The following is a 15,303-nucleotide window of genomic DNA, read 5'->3' on the forward strand; positions in this document are numbered from 1 at the left end:
AAGTAAAGTAAATCTTTTTCACATATGATGTGGTGTTGCTGACTTTTTACAAGTAAAACACACGAGGCCTCTTGCTCTATCTCTTATTCAACTGTCTGTCTCTCTCTGTTCAGCCACACATACAGCCACCGGCATAAATGGGATGGCTCTGTGCAGACAAACGCAATCTTCCTGTAAAGCACCCACACCACAATTTTTTGCACTCTTGTATATCCTTAATAGCACACTTGCACCCCAACCTCCAAATTTCCCCTTTGCCCACATGACAAACCACAAACCAACAGTCTGGCATCCACCGCGACAATCATTCTGTCAGTCCACACTGAGGTAGGTAGATGTTTACAAAAACAAAAAAAACTGTAAGCAATTTTGATTCTAATTATGTAAAGACAATGCACATAAAACAATCAGATTGAACAACTAAAAGTGAGTGAAAACTAGCCGGATGGTTGTCTCTGTCCTGGCCAAACCGTACAAGAACTGTGTCCTTTGAAATCCTCCCAATCGAAAGGTATGAGGAGTGTGATGTGGAGCACCTGGAGCCGGCATTGCAGTGAGGGCCCTGTTCAAGCAGGGGTGGGTTGGAGGCAGGATTGAGACTTAGTTTAGCAGAGATGGAATGTACACCCTCCGACAGGTAAGAAAGACTACATTGTTCCTCTATCTGGCAGAGCAACCGCCAAGGGAGAGAGAGGAGCAGGGGGAGAATGGAGGGGAGCGTGTCTTACATAGCAAGTGACCATTAAAATCCCTCACAAAAAAATCCCCTCAATGCCCTGATCTGAAGCACTGTGAGCAGAGAACTCACAAAGGCTATGTGTTATGTAGAACTGCTCTATTGTGCAACAGATTTCAGACAATTACTGATAGTAGAGATGTTGCACATTTGCAACAATTTATCTTTATGTCCAGTGATAGATAGCAGCCTGCCTCACAGCAACAATGATAATTTTGGAACTAATCTGCATCACATGAAATATTCAAGACATTTCATGCTCTGTAAAAGACCCCCTACTGTGTACATTGTGTACAGCGCAGTGGATAGATTTCCTTTATAAAAGCATTTGTTAATGAAATCACTTGATGGATGAACTGAAATTTTGCAGTCTGAAGTTTTTTCAACTTCCGCGCCAATAAAAAAAAACCCATGTTGTATATATAGTATACATTTGTTGCTTGGAAAACAAGAAGATTTAACTTTAGTATTACCTGCATATTCTTTCTTTTTCAAAAGAAGTCTGTAGACATTTGCACATAAAACAACTGCACTATGCAACCAATGCACTGTGCTTAAATAAACAACAAATAACATAGATTTGATCTTTCTCAGTAATGCAACACTCCAAACAGATTTCACAATTACTTTCTTCCTACTGTAATAAACCACATACAAAGACATGCAAATTGCAACAAATATTCTTACTTTAGTACAAAATAATCCACTGTTCACTCTCTTTACTAATAATGTGTGATAAGTTTAAGTGTATAAAACAATAATACAGAAAAAATGAACATGGGATTGAATATTTTTATAGTGGGTACATAAAAATACTAATTACTACTAATACACAGCAGCATTATACTTAACAATAAAAAAAACAATCTTAAGGTCTTTCCACACACTTACAGTGGTAACTCAAGTAAACGGTGGTGTTTTAACTATCCAAAAACACAAAGGGTGTGAGAATAAATAGGTTAGATGTTACATGGAAACAATTTTTCTGAACACTGACCTGAAGCTTGAGTTTTTCATTGTGAAATAAATATACATTTTAAGGCTTAGATATAAATGGAGCTAAGCCTTTCAGTATGGCACTGTATGTTCAGAAACGATGAGAAAAAAAGAAGGTTTTGTCTGGCCCATTACAATATCACATCCCACTGAGACATAAATCTCAATGTTTTCTTTGTCATTGTTCTCAGATGGAAAAAGTAGGTGGCTGACAGAGTCAAGAAAGGTGAATGTCTACCAGGAATCAAAGAAGGGACTTCCCAACCCAAGTTCCTAGCACCCAGCCCCTGACTCAACCACTGCCACAGCATGCCAAACAGCACCCTGTTATTACTGCGACCACAGCGGTTTTGAATCTGGACACAGTTCCCAGGTCAACGCCCACTTTTCCCTGTTTGTGTTTGTTTGCTCCAATTAGTCTTTGACATCTCTGCTTTCCAGCTTGCCTGAACCTCTCAGTGCTGTCAGCCTTCTCTTGTTATTCACCTCGGCATTACGAACAACTCTACTACTACCTCAAAAATAGACCGGACATGCTGGCTGCCCAGAGTTGACTCACTTCGGCCTAAATGCTCGTAATGATGTGTTAAATTTCTTGAGTAATTAATGCGGAAAACATGAGTGTCTGTTTGGTTGTTTCCCACCTCCTCTGTCCTGTTGTTTTCATGGCATTTGTTCATTAAAGATGGTGGAGTTCGGCATCTTTGGTTTTGTTTTAACATCCAGAAGGCTGTATCAGACATGAGCGGAAAAAACCACCTCACTACTAAACAAAATGAATGTGTGCCTTGGGTTGTGGTATCAAAAAGGGAATATTTTGGAGTCAGCTTCTGGGAAAGGGAAAAAATAGAGAGGGCAGATGGAGTATTATTCTTTTTTCTCACACTGATAAACTAACAAGTTGTTATCTTGAAAATTAGCGTAAAAAATAAGGAAATTTTACTATTTTTCATTGCAAATGTTCAAATTAAAAATGACAACAAACACAGCAGAGAGTTGGACATAGAAATGGTAATAAATATGCAATTGTTAATTGTGTTACTTCACTGGAAAGACTGAACTACAGCATGTAGTTGCACTTTTTAAGTTGCAATATTAAAGATGCATATTGTAATTTGTACAGTTTTGATATTTTAGAGCTTTTTTTCAAGGCTCAACTGTGTATCTATGTAGATATGTTTTGAGATAACCTTTCCGCTGTTCGTGAAACTGTCTGTCATGATGGTCACAGATTCTCATCATAGATTACCTGAAACAGAGCAAATGAGGAACCTGAAGATGCAGCATCATTCTTGTGAATGTCTCAATAATAAGGCCTATACGCTTATCTCAAGATGTTAAGATGCAGATAAAGTTTTGTAACAACAGTTCTGTATTTATTTATAATCTTACTTTTTTTTCTCTTTTTTTAATTTATACATTTGCATAATACCCTAACTGGTATTCGTGAAAATACTCACAAAAATAAGAACATTTAACAGAATAAGTACTTTTTTAGTAGTGTTTGCGTGCATGTGTGTGTGTATGTACATAGGTAATTTCAAACATGCGATTAAGCAATTTAAACAATGAAAGTAAACTCTGGTTGCTCAAATACAGATAGAGAGGGAAGGTAAGGAAAGGAGGATGTTGGTTGGCGGAAGCTCTGCTTAATGCTGATAAAAAGAGCACTTGGTTCTTCGGAAGGGAACTGCTAACTGCTGTGGTTGCTGGCATTAGCTGAAAAGAGGGGAGCAGCCCAGACTCTCACATTACTTCATTCTCTCCATGTTATTCATTTCTACTTTTTAATCTAGTAATATGTGATGAATATTTGCTGAACTTTAAGTGACATTATAGTCTCTGAAACAGTTTCCTCACATTATGGTTTGAAGATTTTCTCAAGAGGTCAATTTATGCTTTATTCAAGGTCCTTTAACTATGACATGTTGACAATTTCATACAACTTTTCCCCAAAAATTATTAGTGTGGTTCTATTTTCACCCAGCACCCTTAGAAAAAGAGCAGCCGTTGTGTATTTTTGCATGTTGATTCATTCTTTAACTTCCATTCATAACATTCAGCAGCTCTGCCAGTTATTTATATAAAGGTATGACATTTTTTTACCTCTAGCATAAGATGGTATTTCATCTGAGAATCTTTTAACCTTTATATGTTCGAGGCAGCACACTGTTTCCTCTCCAGTCGGGTGAGTTTAGTGGCTGAATTGTGTAAACATAGTGAAGTATTTCAACATCTCATGGTTGCCCACTGTGGCGCGATGAATACATGTCAAAATAGTTTGTATCTTTTTTACCGTACACTCTCTGCAGTCAAATAATAGCTGTTCACCGCTTTCTTTCAAAACTGTACATATTCCGGTATTATTTCAAACTCAAGCCCAAAAATATCTTACTGTAAGGCCAGGCAGTGATGTCATTTATGGAGTAAGATACAGGGAAATCCCCATCAGCCTGGGTTTCCAGATGCTTCCCAGAAGTGGGAACTAAGATAATTGGAGTTGGTTAAATGTAGGAGGATCCTGAAAAAAGATGTTGATGAGTACGAGCAAGCTAAAACTGCTTGTAAATTGGGAGGGTTTTTACTGTTACTATACAGTCCTTTAAAAAACAAAAACGCAACCACCTTCTTTCACTAAATGTATAATGGTTCATAATAATAATTTGGTTTAACTACAATACTCCCAGATTTGACCTCTGACATTAATGTCATTAATACCTCAATGGTATGTCGGCGGTTGATCATAAGAATATGTAGAAAATAGTCCCTGTGGTAGAGATGTTCAGATAATGATATTGGTTTTGAATATCAGGTCGACTCAGATAGCTGGATCGGGTATCAGACGATCAGTTACATTTAGAATCACAATCAGAAAGATCCTTATTGTCATTATAATTAAGTACAATGAGTTGTGAATGGCTTCTCACCATGCATTTTAGAAAATAAAAACACAGACATAAACACAAGCAGGAAAAGGCCAGCTTAAAAATGTTTGTATAGCTACTATATACTCTACATTATAAATAGAATTTGAATTTTTTTAACCTTTTTAAAAAAAATTTTAACTTCATTTAGAATGTTTACAATTTTAATTTTATTGTTATATTGTTAATAGTTGCTGGTGCACAATTTAATTTTGTGCATTTATTTATTTATTTAAAAAAAATAACAACTTAGCATATTATCATATCCAGGCTATGTATTTATTTGTTGCATAGTGTTTTCTAAAGTTATGAAAGCAATGTTTAAGTCAAGGCTAAAGATAAAAGAATGATCCCAGTCACTAAAGCACAGTGAGTCACACAGCTTATTATTCTTATAGGTACTCTAGCTCAGCTGATACCCAAAGCCCAGGTATTAAAAATCTGAGCATCCCATTACATCTGGGAGTCACAGAACAAGTAATGTTTATGTCGTACTTTCATAATAAAAGGGACAGAGTAGTCATTATATGGTAAATAACATAAAGTGTTTGACTTTACCTGGGGGCCATTATCAATTTGCAACTTTCCCACTGAAGGGACACATGTGCTACACTATGATCATCCATATCAGCTCATTTTTCTGTGTATATAAAGTGTATTTTATGTCCTGGATCTGCACCCTTTAAAAAAAATCAACATTTTTTGTTTTGTTTATTTAAATGAAATAACAAAACAAATATCCAGTATATACGTGGGATTGTATACAAATAGAAAAAGTAACAGACAAGAGCCACGGGATTATAAGACTATACAAAAACATTGCAAAGCATGCATGCATTGAGAGTCTAAATAGCCTTCTTGTTAGTTGAATTTGATATCAGAGACATATACTGTGTGACCTCCTTCAGGAAAACTACCAAATTATTTTTTTATTGCTAAATTTACATTTATCAATTAAGATTTTTCCAAAATCATCATGAAGTTTATTAAATAGATTTGTCTCACATTTCCTCACAAAAACAAAGTCTTTAAAGATATGATAAAATTTGCAAAGGTCTTTCCAGAGTTTTTTGTTGTGAGAACAATGCCAAAATAGATATAAAAAACTTTCTGAATATTCATCACAGAAAGAGCTGTTTATTTTTTATGTCCAGATGTAGTGATTGTCAGGATAATTTTTTAATTTTAAAATACCTTACCTTAACTTTATCTACAACTCAGTATTTATTTAGTTACAGAAAGATAAACAATGCAAAAAAATAAAATAAGTAAATAATATATATTTTTTAAAAATAGAAGAAAAATTAACTGGAAAAGAATGAAACAAAAACAAATGAATAAATAATAAAATAAATAGATGCAAGATTACATGTTAAAGACATTAAACGCAGTGCATATGTTGGCAGTCTTCACAGCTTTTTTGTTTTGTAGACAGGAGAGAGTTGAGATATACTGTTCAAACTTCAACAAAAAGAAATTTGTTTTTTTTTACTTGAAAACTTACATTTGTGTATGTGGTATTTGGCAAAAAGAAATATTAAATTTATAAGAAAATATCCATCATCATCCTTCTTTTTGTGATCAAAACATCCAAATATGACATCTTTATAATGCAAAATAAAAGCAGTGAAAATATTTGTGTTAACAAACAAGGCAATGTCCTTCCAGAGTTTGTATGTAAATTCACAAGACCAAAATAAATGTGAGATAGTTTCAGGGTGCAGATCACAAAAACCACATTCCACCTCAATGGCAACTTTAAACTTATGTAACAGCACTTTCGTGGGGTAAGATCTATGTAGCAGTTTAAATGACACTTCCGTAGTTTTATTAGTTAAAATAAACTTTTGGGGTAGGGACCAGACTTTTTTCCAATCTATGCTTGGGACAAACTTGCTCCAGTAGAAAATTGCAGGGGGAGTAGAGACGACAACTCAGTATTTCTGATAGAGTCCTGGCTGCACGCCCTGCAGTCAACTGCTCTTTGCCCCTTACGCATGACGCGGCGTCAGCCTCAGCCAATAGGAAAGAGCCTCATTGACTCTACGTATTACGTAGCTTGCTACTAGCCTGCTAGCTGATTTGCTAACAAGAAAGAAGATGGATTCTCCCATACTGGTAATGTTAGCTTATGTTTTCATTCGGCACATATCATCCAAGCTTTCAGTTTAAACTATTCCACAAAATTAAATGTTGTTGTTTCTCGAAATGTAGTGGAATTTGTTACTTTAGCTAACGTGTTAACTCGGTATGGAGCTAACTATTGGGTTAGCTGTGCTGGCTAACCAGCTAGCCTCATATAAGTTAGCTGCGTGTGTATGTTTGTTTGTTGGTGATGTGGAAGTGTCATGTCTTCCTTTGACTTGGCGAGTAAGCATTAATACATTTTATTAGATTATTAACTCGGACGGATTGTGTTAGTTTCATTGTTTCATTCATCTCTTGTTAGCGCATCCACCGCCGACCTGTCAGAAGTTGATACCAGTTCATTGTCAGATTGTTCATTTCGACATATGTTCATTTCAGTTACTCATAAATAGTTCTTGCTACAATTTAATCAGTGATTTATGTCTTTTGTCTTATTAGGAACCGTCCTTGTACACGGTCAAAGCAGTTCTGATCCTGGACAATGATGGAGACAGGCTCTATGCCAAGGTACGATTAAGACAATTCTACAACCACATTTCCACATTTAGCCTCCTTTTTAGAAAATAGTTTTAACAGACAGTCATAGTGCTAAGTTCCTATATATCATTCAGAAACAAGTAATGTACACCAAATGCAGGTATATATGAACATAAGGGGGTATATATAATATTGAAATGAAATTTACAACACTTAACCAACTGATCTTGGGTGTGTCTTAATCTTCTGTTGATTTGACAACAAAGGGTAGATCATAATTAAACAATGAAAACAGAAAACCTCACCCTAGACAAATGACGGTCATACAGGTGTAATATACGCAATCCAATATCCCCATCCTAGAAGCAAAGCAAAAAGCAAAAAAAAATAAAACAAAACCTATAAGCCCTCTGAAGTTAAAACCACTCCCTGTTTGATGGCAGAACACCGTATTTCACATACTAAGCCCACATCGGGCTTGTAACCACAGGTCACAGATTAGAACCCCAGGAAATTTTTAATAGTGATCTTGTTTGTTGGGCAAATACGCATACTAGTAGGTCTTATGCAATTTTTATGGTAAGAGCATGCTCATTTAATTGAATCGGAGCCATGTATTGTATCACATGCAGATAATTGGCCAGCATCCCATTGAAAAAGAAACGTCAACCCTCTGCATGCACAGTGTATTCTCCAAGCACATGTGCAGCCCACAGTACGGCCAACACTAATGCACTGTTTGAGCCAGAGGACTAAATGCTTTCAGGTAGATTTTGATAAATATTAATGGAGTGAATATATTCAGTATTCTTCATGGTATGGCAGTTGACCCAAGGTAGTAGCCTAGTAAGTAAAGAACACAGATATAACTTGTTAACACCTTATGATGAAGAGCAAGCTGTTTCTATGTGGGAGTTTTAATTAATCTATAAACTAAAGTTTGCATTGTCGGCTCAAGTTTTCACTTTTCTCCAATAGTTAACCTGCAAGCTAGCTAATTCACCATGTGGCACATTTTACACTATGTATTTTAGAAATTAATGGATTAATTTATTTAATAGATTATGACTTCTTATGATATTGTAAAAGGTTTGTTTGTATCTGCATATGATATAGTAAATACAGCCTGAGCAAATCAGCACCAATTTTCAATTTCCCCATAAATTCTGGTTAATTCCCATGCAAAGCTTACATATTCCCGGAATTTTGCAGCCCTACTTGCACATCAAAGAGCCACACTGATGCACTGCGTGACATGTCTTTTAATTACCTTAAACATGAACACTGTAATTTATTCTGACTCAATTCCACATACACTGTCCTGATGCTGTAAATACTGACTTGTGCAGCAACAGGACCACATTGTTTTACGAAATGATTACACTTCTTAAAAATATATTTGTGCTTTTTTTAAATAGCTGTGTATATATGGCTTTGGGATGAGTGCCGCAGACTGACGAGGGAAGTTGGAAAGTGTTGACTAATGCGCTGTTGGTGATAGATTTATATTTTAATATAATAATGTCTTCACTGTACAGTATTATGATGATACATACCCGACAGTGAAGGAGCAGAAGGCGTTTGAGAAGAACATATTCAACAAAACACACAGGACGGACAGTAAGAAATGTTTACTGCATTAAAAACACTTTAAATCACTTTCCATCCTAAGTCGATGTATAATAACATGTTTGACTGCTTTTTGTGTGTCCTTAGGTGAGATAGCATTACTCGAGGGCCTTACTGTTGTCTACAAGAGCAACATAGACCTCTTCTTTTATGTGATCGGAAGTTCTCATGAAAATGAGGTAAATCTGATTTTGAATTTTATAATGAACGCTTGTAAAGTAAAAGTTGTAAGCAAAATAGTGAGTAATGAGCGAAGTCACACAGACACAAGTCTACCAGAAATGTTAATAATCAGATCTTATAGATTCCAACTGAGCGGATGGCTTTAATTCTAGGAGATAAAACGGTAATTTATAACAATTAATAGTTTCCTCAGTGTGATACAATATTCCAAAACACTACAGGCATGAGCAGTCTTTATTTTATATAAGCCATCCTGTAGTTTGTAGTAATAAGTCATTTCATTTAAGTTTTTTATTTTAATTTTTTTACTTTTATTTACGGCAGTTTTATGTCAAAATGAACTGTGTGTGCTGCTATCTTAAGTGATGTGTGATTACTGGTAACTATTTCGAGAAGAAGAAAGAGAAGTGCAGTTTCATGGTACTTAAATTTTGGTGGTTTTATGTTTTTATTTTGTCGTTTGTGTTAATTCTTATTCAGCATGACATTTATGTAAACAACAGATGCTCAGATCAAAAAGAAATAATGGACCCTTCATGCAGATTTTAATTTTTGTAAAAATTCTCAGATTCATGAACTAATTTAAGTTGATCAGAGATGTTTTGAATTTGGCATAACTAACATATTTATTCTCTTTTTATTTTGGGGGAATTATTTGGAAATAAAATACTGTGACATACAGTTCATGTTGTTATAGCAACTAACAATTAGTGTCAATGTGAACTAAACTGTCAACATTTGGATTTTTCAAGCATACTTATTTAAAAAAAAAAAAAATGAATGCTTGTAATTAGAGTAACTTAATCCATTATACAACAACAGAGCGTTATTTATACTCTTCATGTGTATTTTATTTAGATAATCAATCGTTTAGAGCCTGCACAAACAGATACCAAGCTTGGCTTAGGTAGAAAATTGAAGGAAAGATGTGCCTTAAGGCCCAAAGAAAATATTGTGAAAACCAAACAACAACCCCCACCGCCCCAGATGATAGAAAAACAATGTTGGCTCATTAGCCATGAACCAAATCTAATATATTCTTTTATTCTCAACAGCTTATGCTTATGGCTGTTCTAAACTGCCTTTTTGACTCGCTCAGTCAGATGTTGAGGTACGTTTCGGCAGCTGTTATTCCTTCTACAACACTTCAACAAAACTTTTATTGTACAAATCTTTTTTCTGATGCCTATAAAGTTGAGCTTGACATGTATGTTTTTTTGCTACTCTGTAGAAAAAATGTTGAGAGGAGGGCTTTGTTGGAGAATATGGAGGGACTCTTCCTGGCTGTGGATGAAATTGTAGATGGAGGGTATGTACGAATTGAGCGGCTTGAAACTTTTGATGCCAAGTCTCGTTAAAAAGACTGCAGTGTTAGTGCAGCACATTACTAACTGCTGCGTCTCTTTGCTGCCTCCTGCAGGGTGATCCTGGAGAGTGACCCACAACAAGTTGTGCACCGAGTGGCTCTTAGAGTAAGCTCCTCTCCTCTTTTCTCCTCTCCTCTCAGACGTATTCAGCATAGTTCGATGTTGGTTGTGTGGCATGTAAACATCACATAATTGTTCCTGCAGGGGGATGATGTGCCTTTGACAGAGCAGACAGTCACCCAGGTGAGAAAAACATTCCTTGATCCTCTCTCTGCTATAAAGTTTAAAAGCTCCATTAGTTTATTGACTGTTAAAGCTCATTACTTGAGAATCTATGAATACAAGGGCATTGTTATAGCATCATTCTCCTCTACTCCTACTTTGTCACGCGCCTCTAGGTTGTCATATATTGCATTATCTTCTACGCATGACGGTGTACATGATTACTAATTATTCAGTGTAAAGGTGTTGGTGGCCAGCGGTGGTTCCTGTCTTTTAGTTCTAACATGAGTCTGCCTGTGTGTGAGCTCCTCTTGATTAATGTTGTCATTTAAGAGGCCTGAGACTCGCTATCGCCATCCCTCCTCTGGCCGTGATTAATGGCTGTCCCTAATCCCCATACTTTATGGTTATGATTCGGCTTTCGTTCAACGAGTTAAGATGATTAATTAGATCTCGCATATTTCTCTTCATCTACATTACTTGTTCAGCATTCTTTCTTCTTTTTTAAAAATAATTATATTTATGCTTTTAACCATTCTTCCATTTAACAAGATGCCACTTGTTTTTCTAGAACCCAAGTGATATGGGATCTTTGAGACAGATAGCGATTGTAAAGTGGAAATTTTTTTTCACAGATTACTGACATGACAACCAATATAGTGAATATTATAGCCACAATTAAAATCGGCCCTTTCTTTGTGGATTGTGTGCCAATTTTTCACAAATATGACTATGCAACAACACTGAGTAGGCTGTTTTTTTTTTTTAGAATGAATAACTTTATCAAGAATATTTTACATTATACATACAATGTATTACATTGTCAACCAATGCTAGAAATCAACACTGAGAAAGAAAAAGTTGAATAAACATCAGTACTACAGGTTATGTTTCAGTCAATTGCTGACCATTTAAATAAATGAATAAAACTAAAATAAATAGCTCAATAAACCTTGTATGTATAGTTTCATTCAATTGTTGACCATTTAAATAAAAATATTAAATAGCTAAATATACATCAGTGTATTTTCAGTTTAAGTTTGTTGCTGACTATTGAAATAAAGAAATAATACAGCTAAAAAAAAAAGCTTAACATTGGTGTATGTTCAGTATCGGTCAATTGTTGACATTTAAATAAAAAAAACTAAAAAATAAACTGCCAAATAAACATCAGTGTATGTTCAATAGCAGTCAATTGGTGATCATTTCAATTTAAATAAAATTTATAGCTATAAAACACCATTTCAAGATCACTCAAGCATATCTATTCTGCATTATTTGTTTTGCACTAAAGGTTTTTATATCAGCACATATCAGGAAGGATATATGCCAAAACCTGTTTGTGATAGGCCCATATTGACCTTTTTTCTTAAAGGTTTATCTATATACTGTAGCCATTCTCACTCTGGCCAGTTCCGTTACAGTTTTGTTGTTGGAGTTATCTGTTTGGTCAAACCTAGTTTTCCTCCGCAGGTTCTTCAGTCTGCCAAAGAACAGATCAAGTGGTCGCTTCTACGGTAGTCACTCCTGCACCAATCTACCAGTGAGCCGCTGTACAGCCCAATCTTTGTGGCACTGATGCTCCTTTTCCTCTGATTTCTGATCCTTCAAACAAAGCTGTGAGGAGTACCACCGGCTGATCCAGTCACACTCCCAGGACTACTGCGTCTTTCAATTTTTTCTTTCAGTCTATTGCGCACAGGCTTGACGTGCATGACAAAATTGACATGAGGATAAGATATGGTCTACATTCCATGACAAAGACGGGCCTGTTTGTTTTTCCATTATCTGGGTGTTTGTTAAATCGGCGTACCTGTCTATAAAATATTGATAAACTTCATCATAGCCTTTGGCAACATTCCAAGTGTCTCCTTGAACAAGAATTTTATCCCGTTTGACAGCACCCTGTTGTCTTACTGTACAAAGTATTGAGCCACTCTTATCATTTAACTTACATGAATATTGTGATTAAAAAGTGTACAACTAGTACTGTAGTTCTCTGACCGCAGAGGTATGTTTTGAACATTTTCTGTCCGGGGATATTCCATTCATCAGATACTTCTAATAAATGTTTGTTGACACTGGTTTGTGAACAGCTCTGGTATGTTTTCAGATGTAAAATAATGAGTAATTATCTTGAACCGCAGGCTAGCTTTCTTAGTATTTAGGTAATATATTATACTTTTTTATGTCTGCAAATGTAGCAGGCTTTTAAGAGCTAGTGTTTCCTTATTTCAGAGCTGCCACGCTGCGTGCTCTTTGTTCTCCAAGACCTCAGCAAGAGCCAGACACACTAGAGCAAGGGCTCCATCTCCTGGCGTCTGCAGCAAAGTGCAAGGCTGAGGTACATAAATACTGTAGACAGGAAGTAGAGAGGGGAGGAGACTCATTCATGCCGCTGTGATCAGGAGCGTACACTCCACTGTGTTGCTGTGACATGCCGATAAGTTTTATGGAGTCATACTTGATTCATTTCTTTTCTGTGGAGAGCCACTGTGTGCAGCATGAATTGTGTGCTTCAATGAATGCACCCCCACCTTCACACACTAACCTCGTACTCTCATTGTGATGCAAATGAAGGATACACTCGAGAGAGAAATGGATGGTGAGAAAGGGCACTACATCATGTTGGTACCTGATGCATATTACAGGAGAAGAAAATGATCTATCTGTATTCCTGCAGCTAGGTATCCACATGCATTACTATCACGATCATTTGAAGGTGTTTTTTTTTTGTAGAAAAGATGTGTGTTGAGCCTAAATGTAACCCCAGTAGGTTGCTGGTATTGTTACAGATCATGTCTCCTCCCTCCTTATCTGTACAATCAGACACCACCTCCTAATGTACATGGCATGTTGTGACATATCTGTTGCAGCCTAACAAGTTTGGCTTTTTTTCAGTTCTTTCTGGTATTTATATCTAAACGAGTCGTTTGGCTGAGACATCAAAGAGAGATGCAGATAAAGTGAATGCTCTTGATGTAGAGATGTCTGTGGCCTGGAGCAGTTTGTGGAAAGGATCACACAAAGTGGTAATGTCAGCATGTAAATTAGAGCATTTCACTGGTTTATGTGCCAGATGGGAAATTTCAATCCTTTTCTACTGGCAAATAATTAGTTAAATCTTGTGTTTGTTGCATCCTCAGTGGAATTTGATGGAAGCTGTTTATCTCAATCACAAAACCAATTTAGGACCGAAATCAGCACAAAGTAATTAATATTATAGCGCTGCTCGATCATGGTAAAAATCATAATCACATTATAATCAATCAATTATGAACACTACTAGTAATTGACTTCAATAGATTAAATTGTGACAATATAACTCAAAAAAACATTTAACTGTGGATTCTCTAACTTTAAATATATTTTAAGTGGGAAAAATGGTGAAATACATTGGAAAAATTAATTAAATATCTATTCATTTAAATAAATATGTAGAAATAAAAAGATAATTAGATAAAAATGTATAAGATTGACTATGTTGCAACAATGCATTTCCACATGCTACTAAACATAAATATGACATGTATAAAAAATTTAAAAAATGACTCAAATACATAAGTGCACTGCCAGAACCTACTGTGACAACTCCTAAACACATATGCAACATTTTGGAAAACTATATTCAACATATTCCAGTCAGTACCTCAGCAAAAACAAGCCAAAGCACACTGCTGCAATGTGGCACAATAATTGTTTTATCTTGATTATCTTGTATTCAATATCATTGGAAGCCAAAAAAGCATGATTTAAAAAAAAGTTGCATTAATCGCCCACCCCAATCGTGGTATTCTCAGGCACAGAACTATTGTAATTAAATGTTTACATACTGTAGGGTTTGTGGAGTATTTATTTTATAAGGACATTACATTTTAGTTAATCATGGCCAGATGACCCAATTGATTTCAGTTACTCAGCTCAGCATAAAATCACTAATAAATAGCTCTCTGCATGTTGTGTATCAGTCACAGTTAACTGCTGGCAGACAGCAGCTGATACACAATAAGGCAGCAGAATGTGTGTTTGTGTGTGTGTGCGTGAGTGTGTGCGTGCATGTGTGTGTGTTTGTGCTTGGATGCATGCATTTGGGTTGATGTTTTCACATAACAGAGAGGAGTGTAGTCAATGAAACTGTTATTGGCGCTGACCTGTGGTCCTATTGTCTTGGCTTTGCTCCAATTTGATTCAGCCCTTGAATGTGTGGCTCTTTATGGCTGCGGAGATAGCATGAATGGAGGCCATGTTGATGCTACTTTCTAAGTGTTTTACTGGAGAAAGAGCAGTAAGGAAGGGAAAGGTAATCATTATAAATGGACTCCATTATTGCACCAGTTTACTGTTATCGCACCAGTTTGCTGGTATAATGAGGACAGCGTCTGTCTCAGTGTGTGGTTTCAGAGAGGGAGGGGAAACATGAAGGTTAAAGAGGACGAGGTTAGCAGAAGTAGACAGCAGTAAATGTGATTAGATGAGATCTCAGCGAGGGCACGACAGGAAAGAGAGAGGGTTAAAACAGATCCCACCCAAGGTGCCTGTCCAGACCCTCATCTAAATAGCCCTGCAGCACCATCAGGGGCGCAGTGACTCGCGTTCATCGGCTAATTACAGTTGCACCATC

The 15,303-nt window shown here is 36.2% G+C and overlaps 1 protein-coding gene across 1 annotated transcript; it reads left to right on the plus strand.

The window, feature by feature from the left end:
- The first annotated feature begins 6,652 nt into the window (after positions 1 to 6,652).
- Positions 6,653 to 12,766, plus strand: copz1 (COPI coat complex subunit zeta 1). Its single transcript, XM_059334055.1, has 9 exons — positions 6,653 to 6,774; positions 7,243 to 7,311; positions 8,820 to 8,901; positions 8,998 to 9,089; positions 10,149 to 10,204; positions 10,325 to 10,402; positions 10,514 to 10,565; positions 10,665 to 10,703; positions 12,156 to 12,766. The coding sequence occupies exons 1-9, from the start codon at positions 6,757 to 6,759 to the stop codon at positions 12,201 to 12,203; spliced, it is 534 nt and encodes a 177-aa protein (XP_059190038.1). The 5' UTR covers positions 6,653 to 6,756; the 3' UTR covers positions 12,204 to 12,766.
- The last annotated feature ends 2,537 nt before the right edge of the window (positions 12,767 to 15,303 follow it).

This window comes from Centropristis striata, chromosome 5 (assembly GCF_030273125.1).
Source record: "Centropristis striata isolate RG_2023a ecotype Rhode Island chromosome 5, C.striata_1.0, whole genome shotgun sequence".
Taxonomy (NCBI): Eukaryota; Metazoa; Chordata; class Actinopteri; order Perciformes; family Serranidae; genus Centropristis; species Centropristis striata.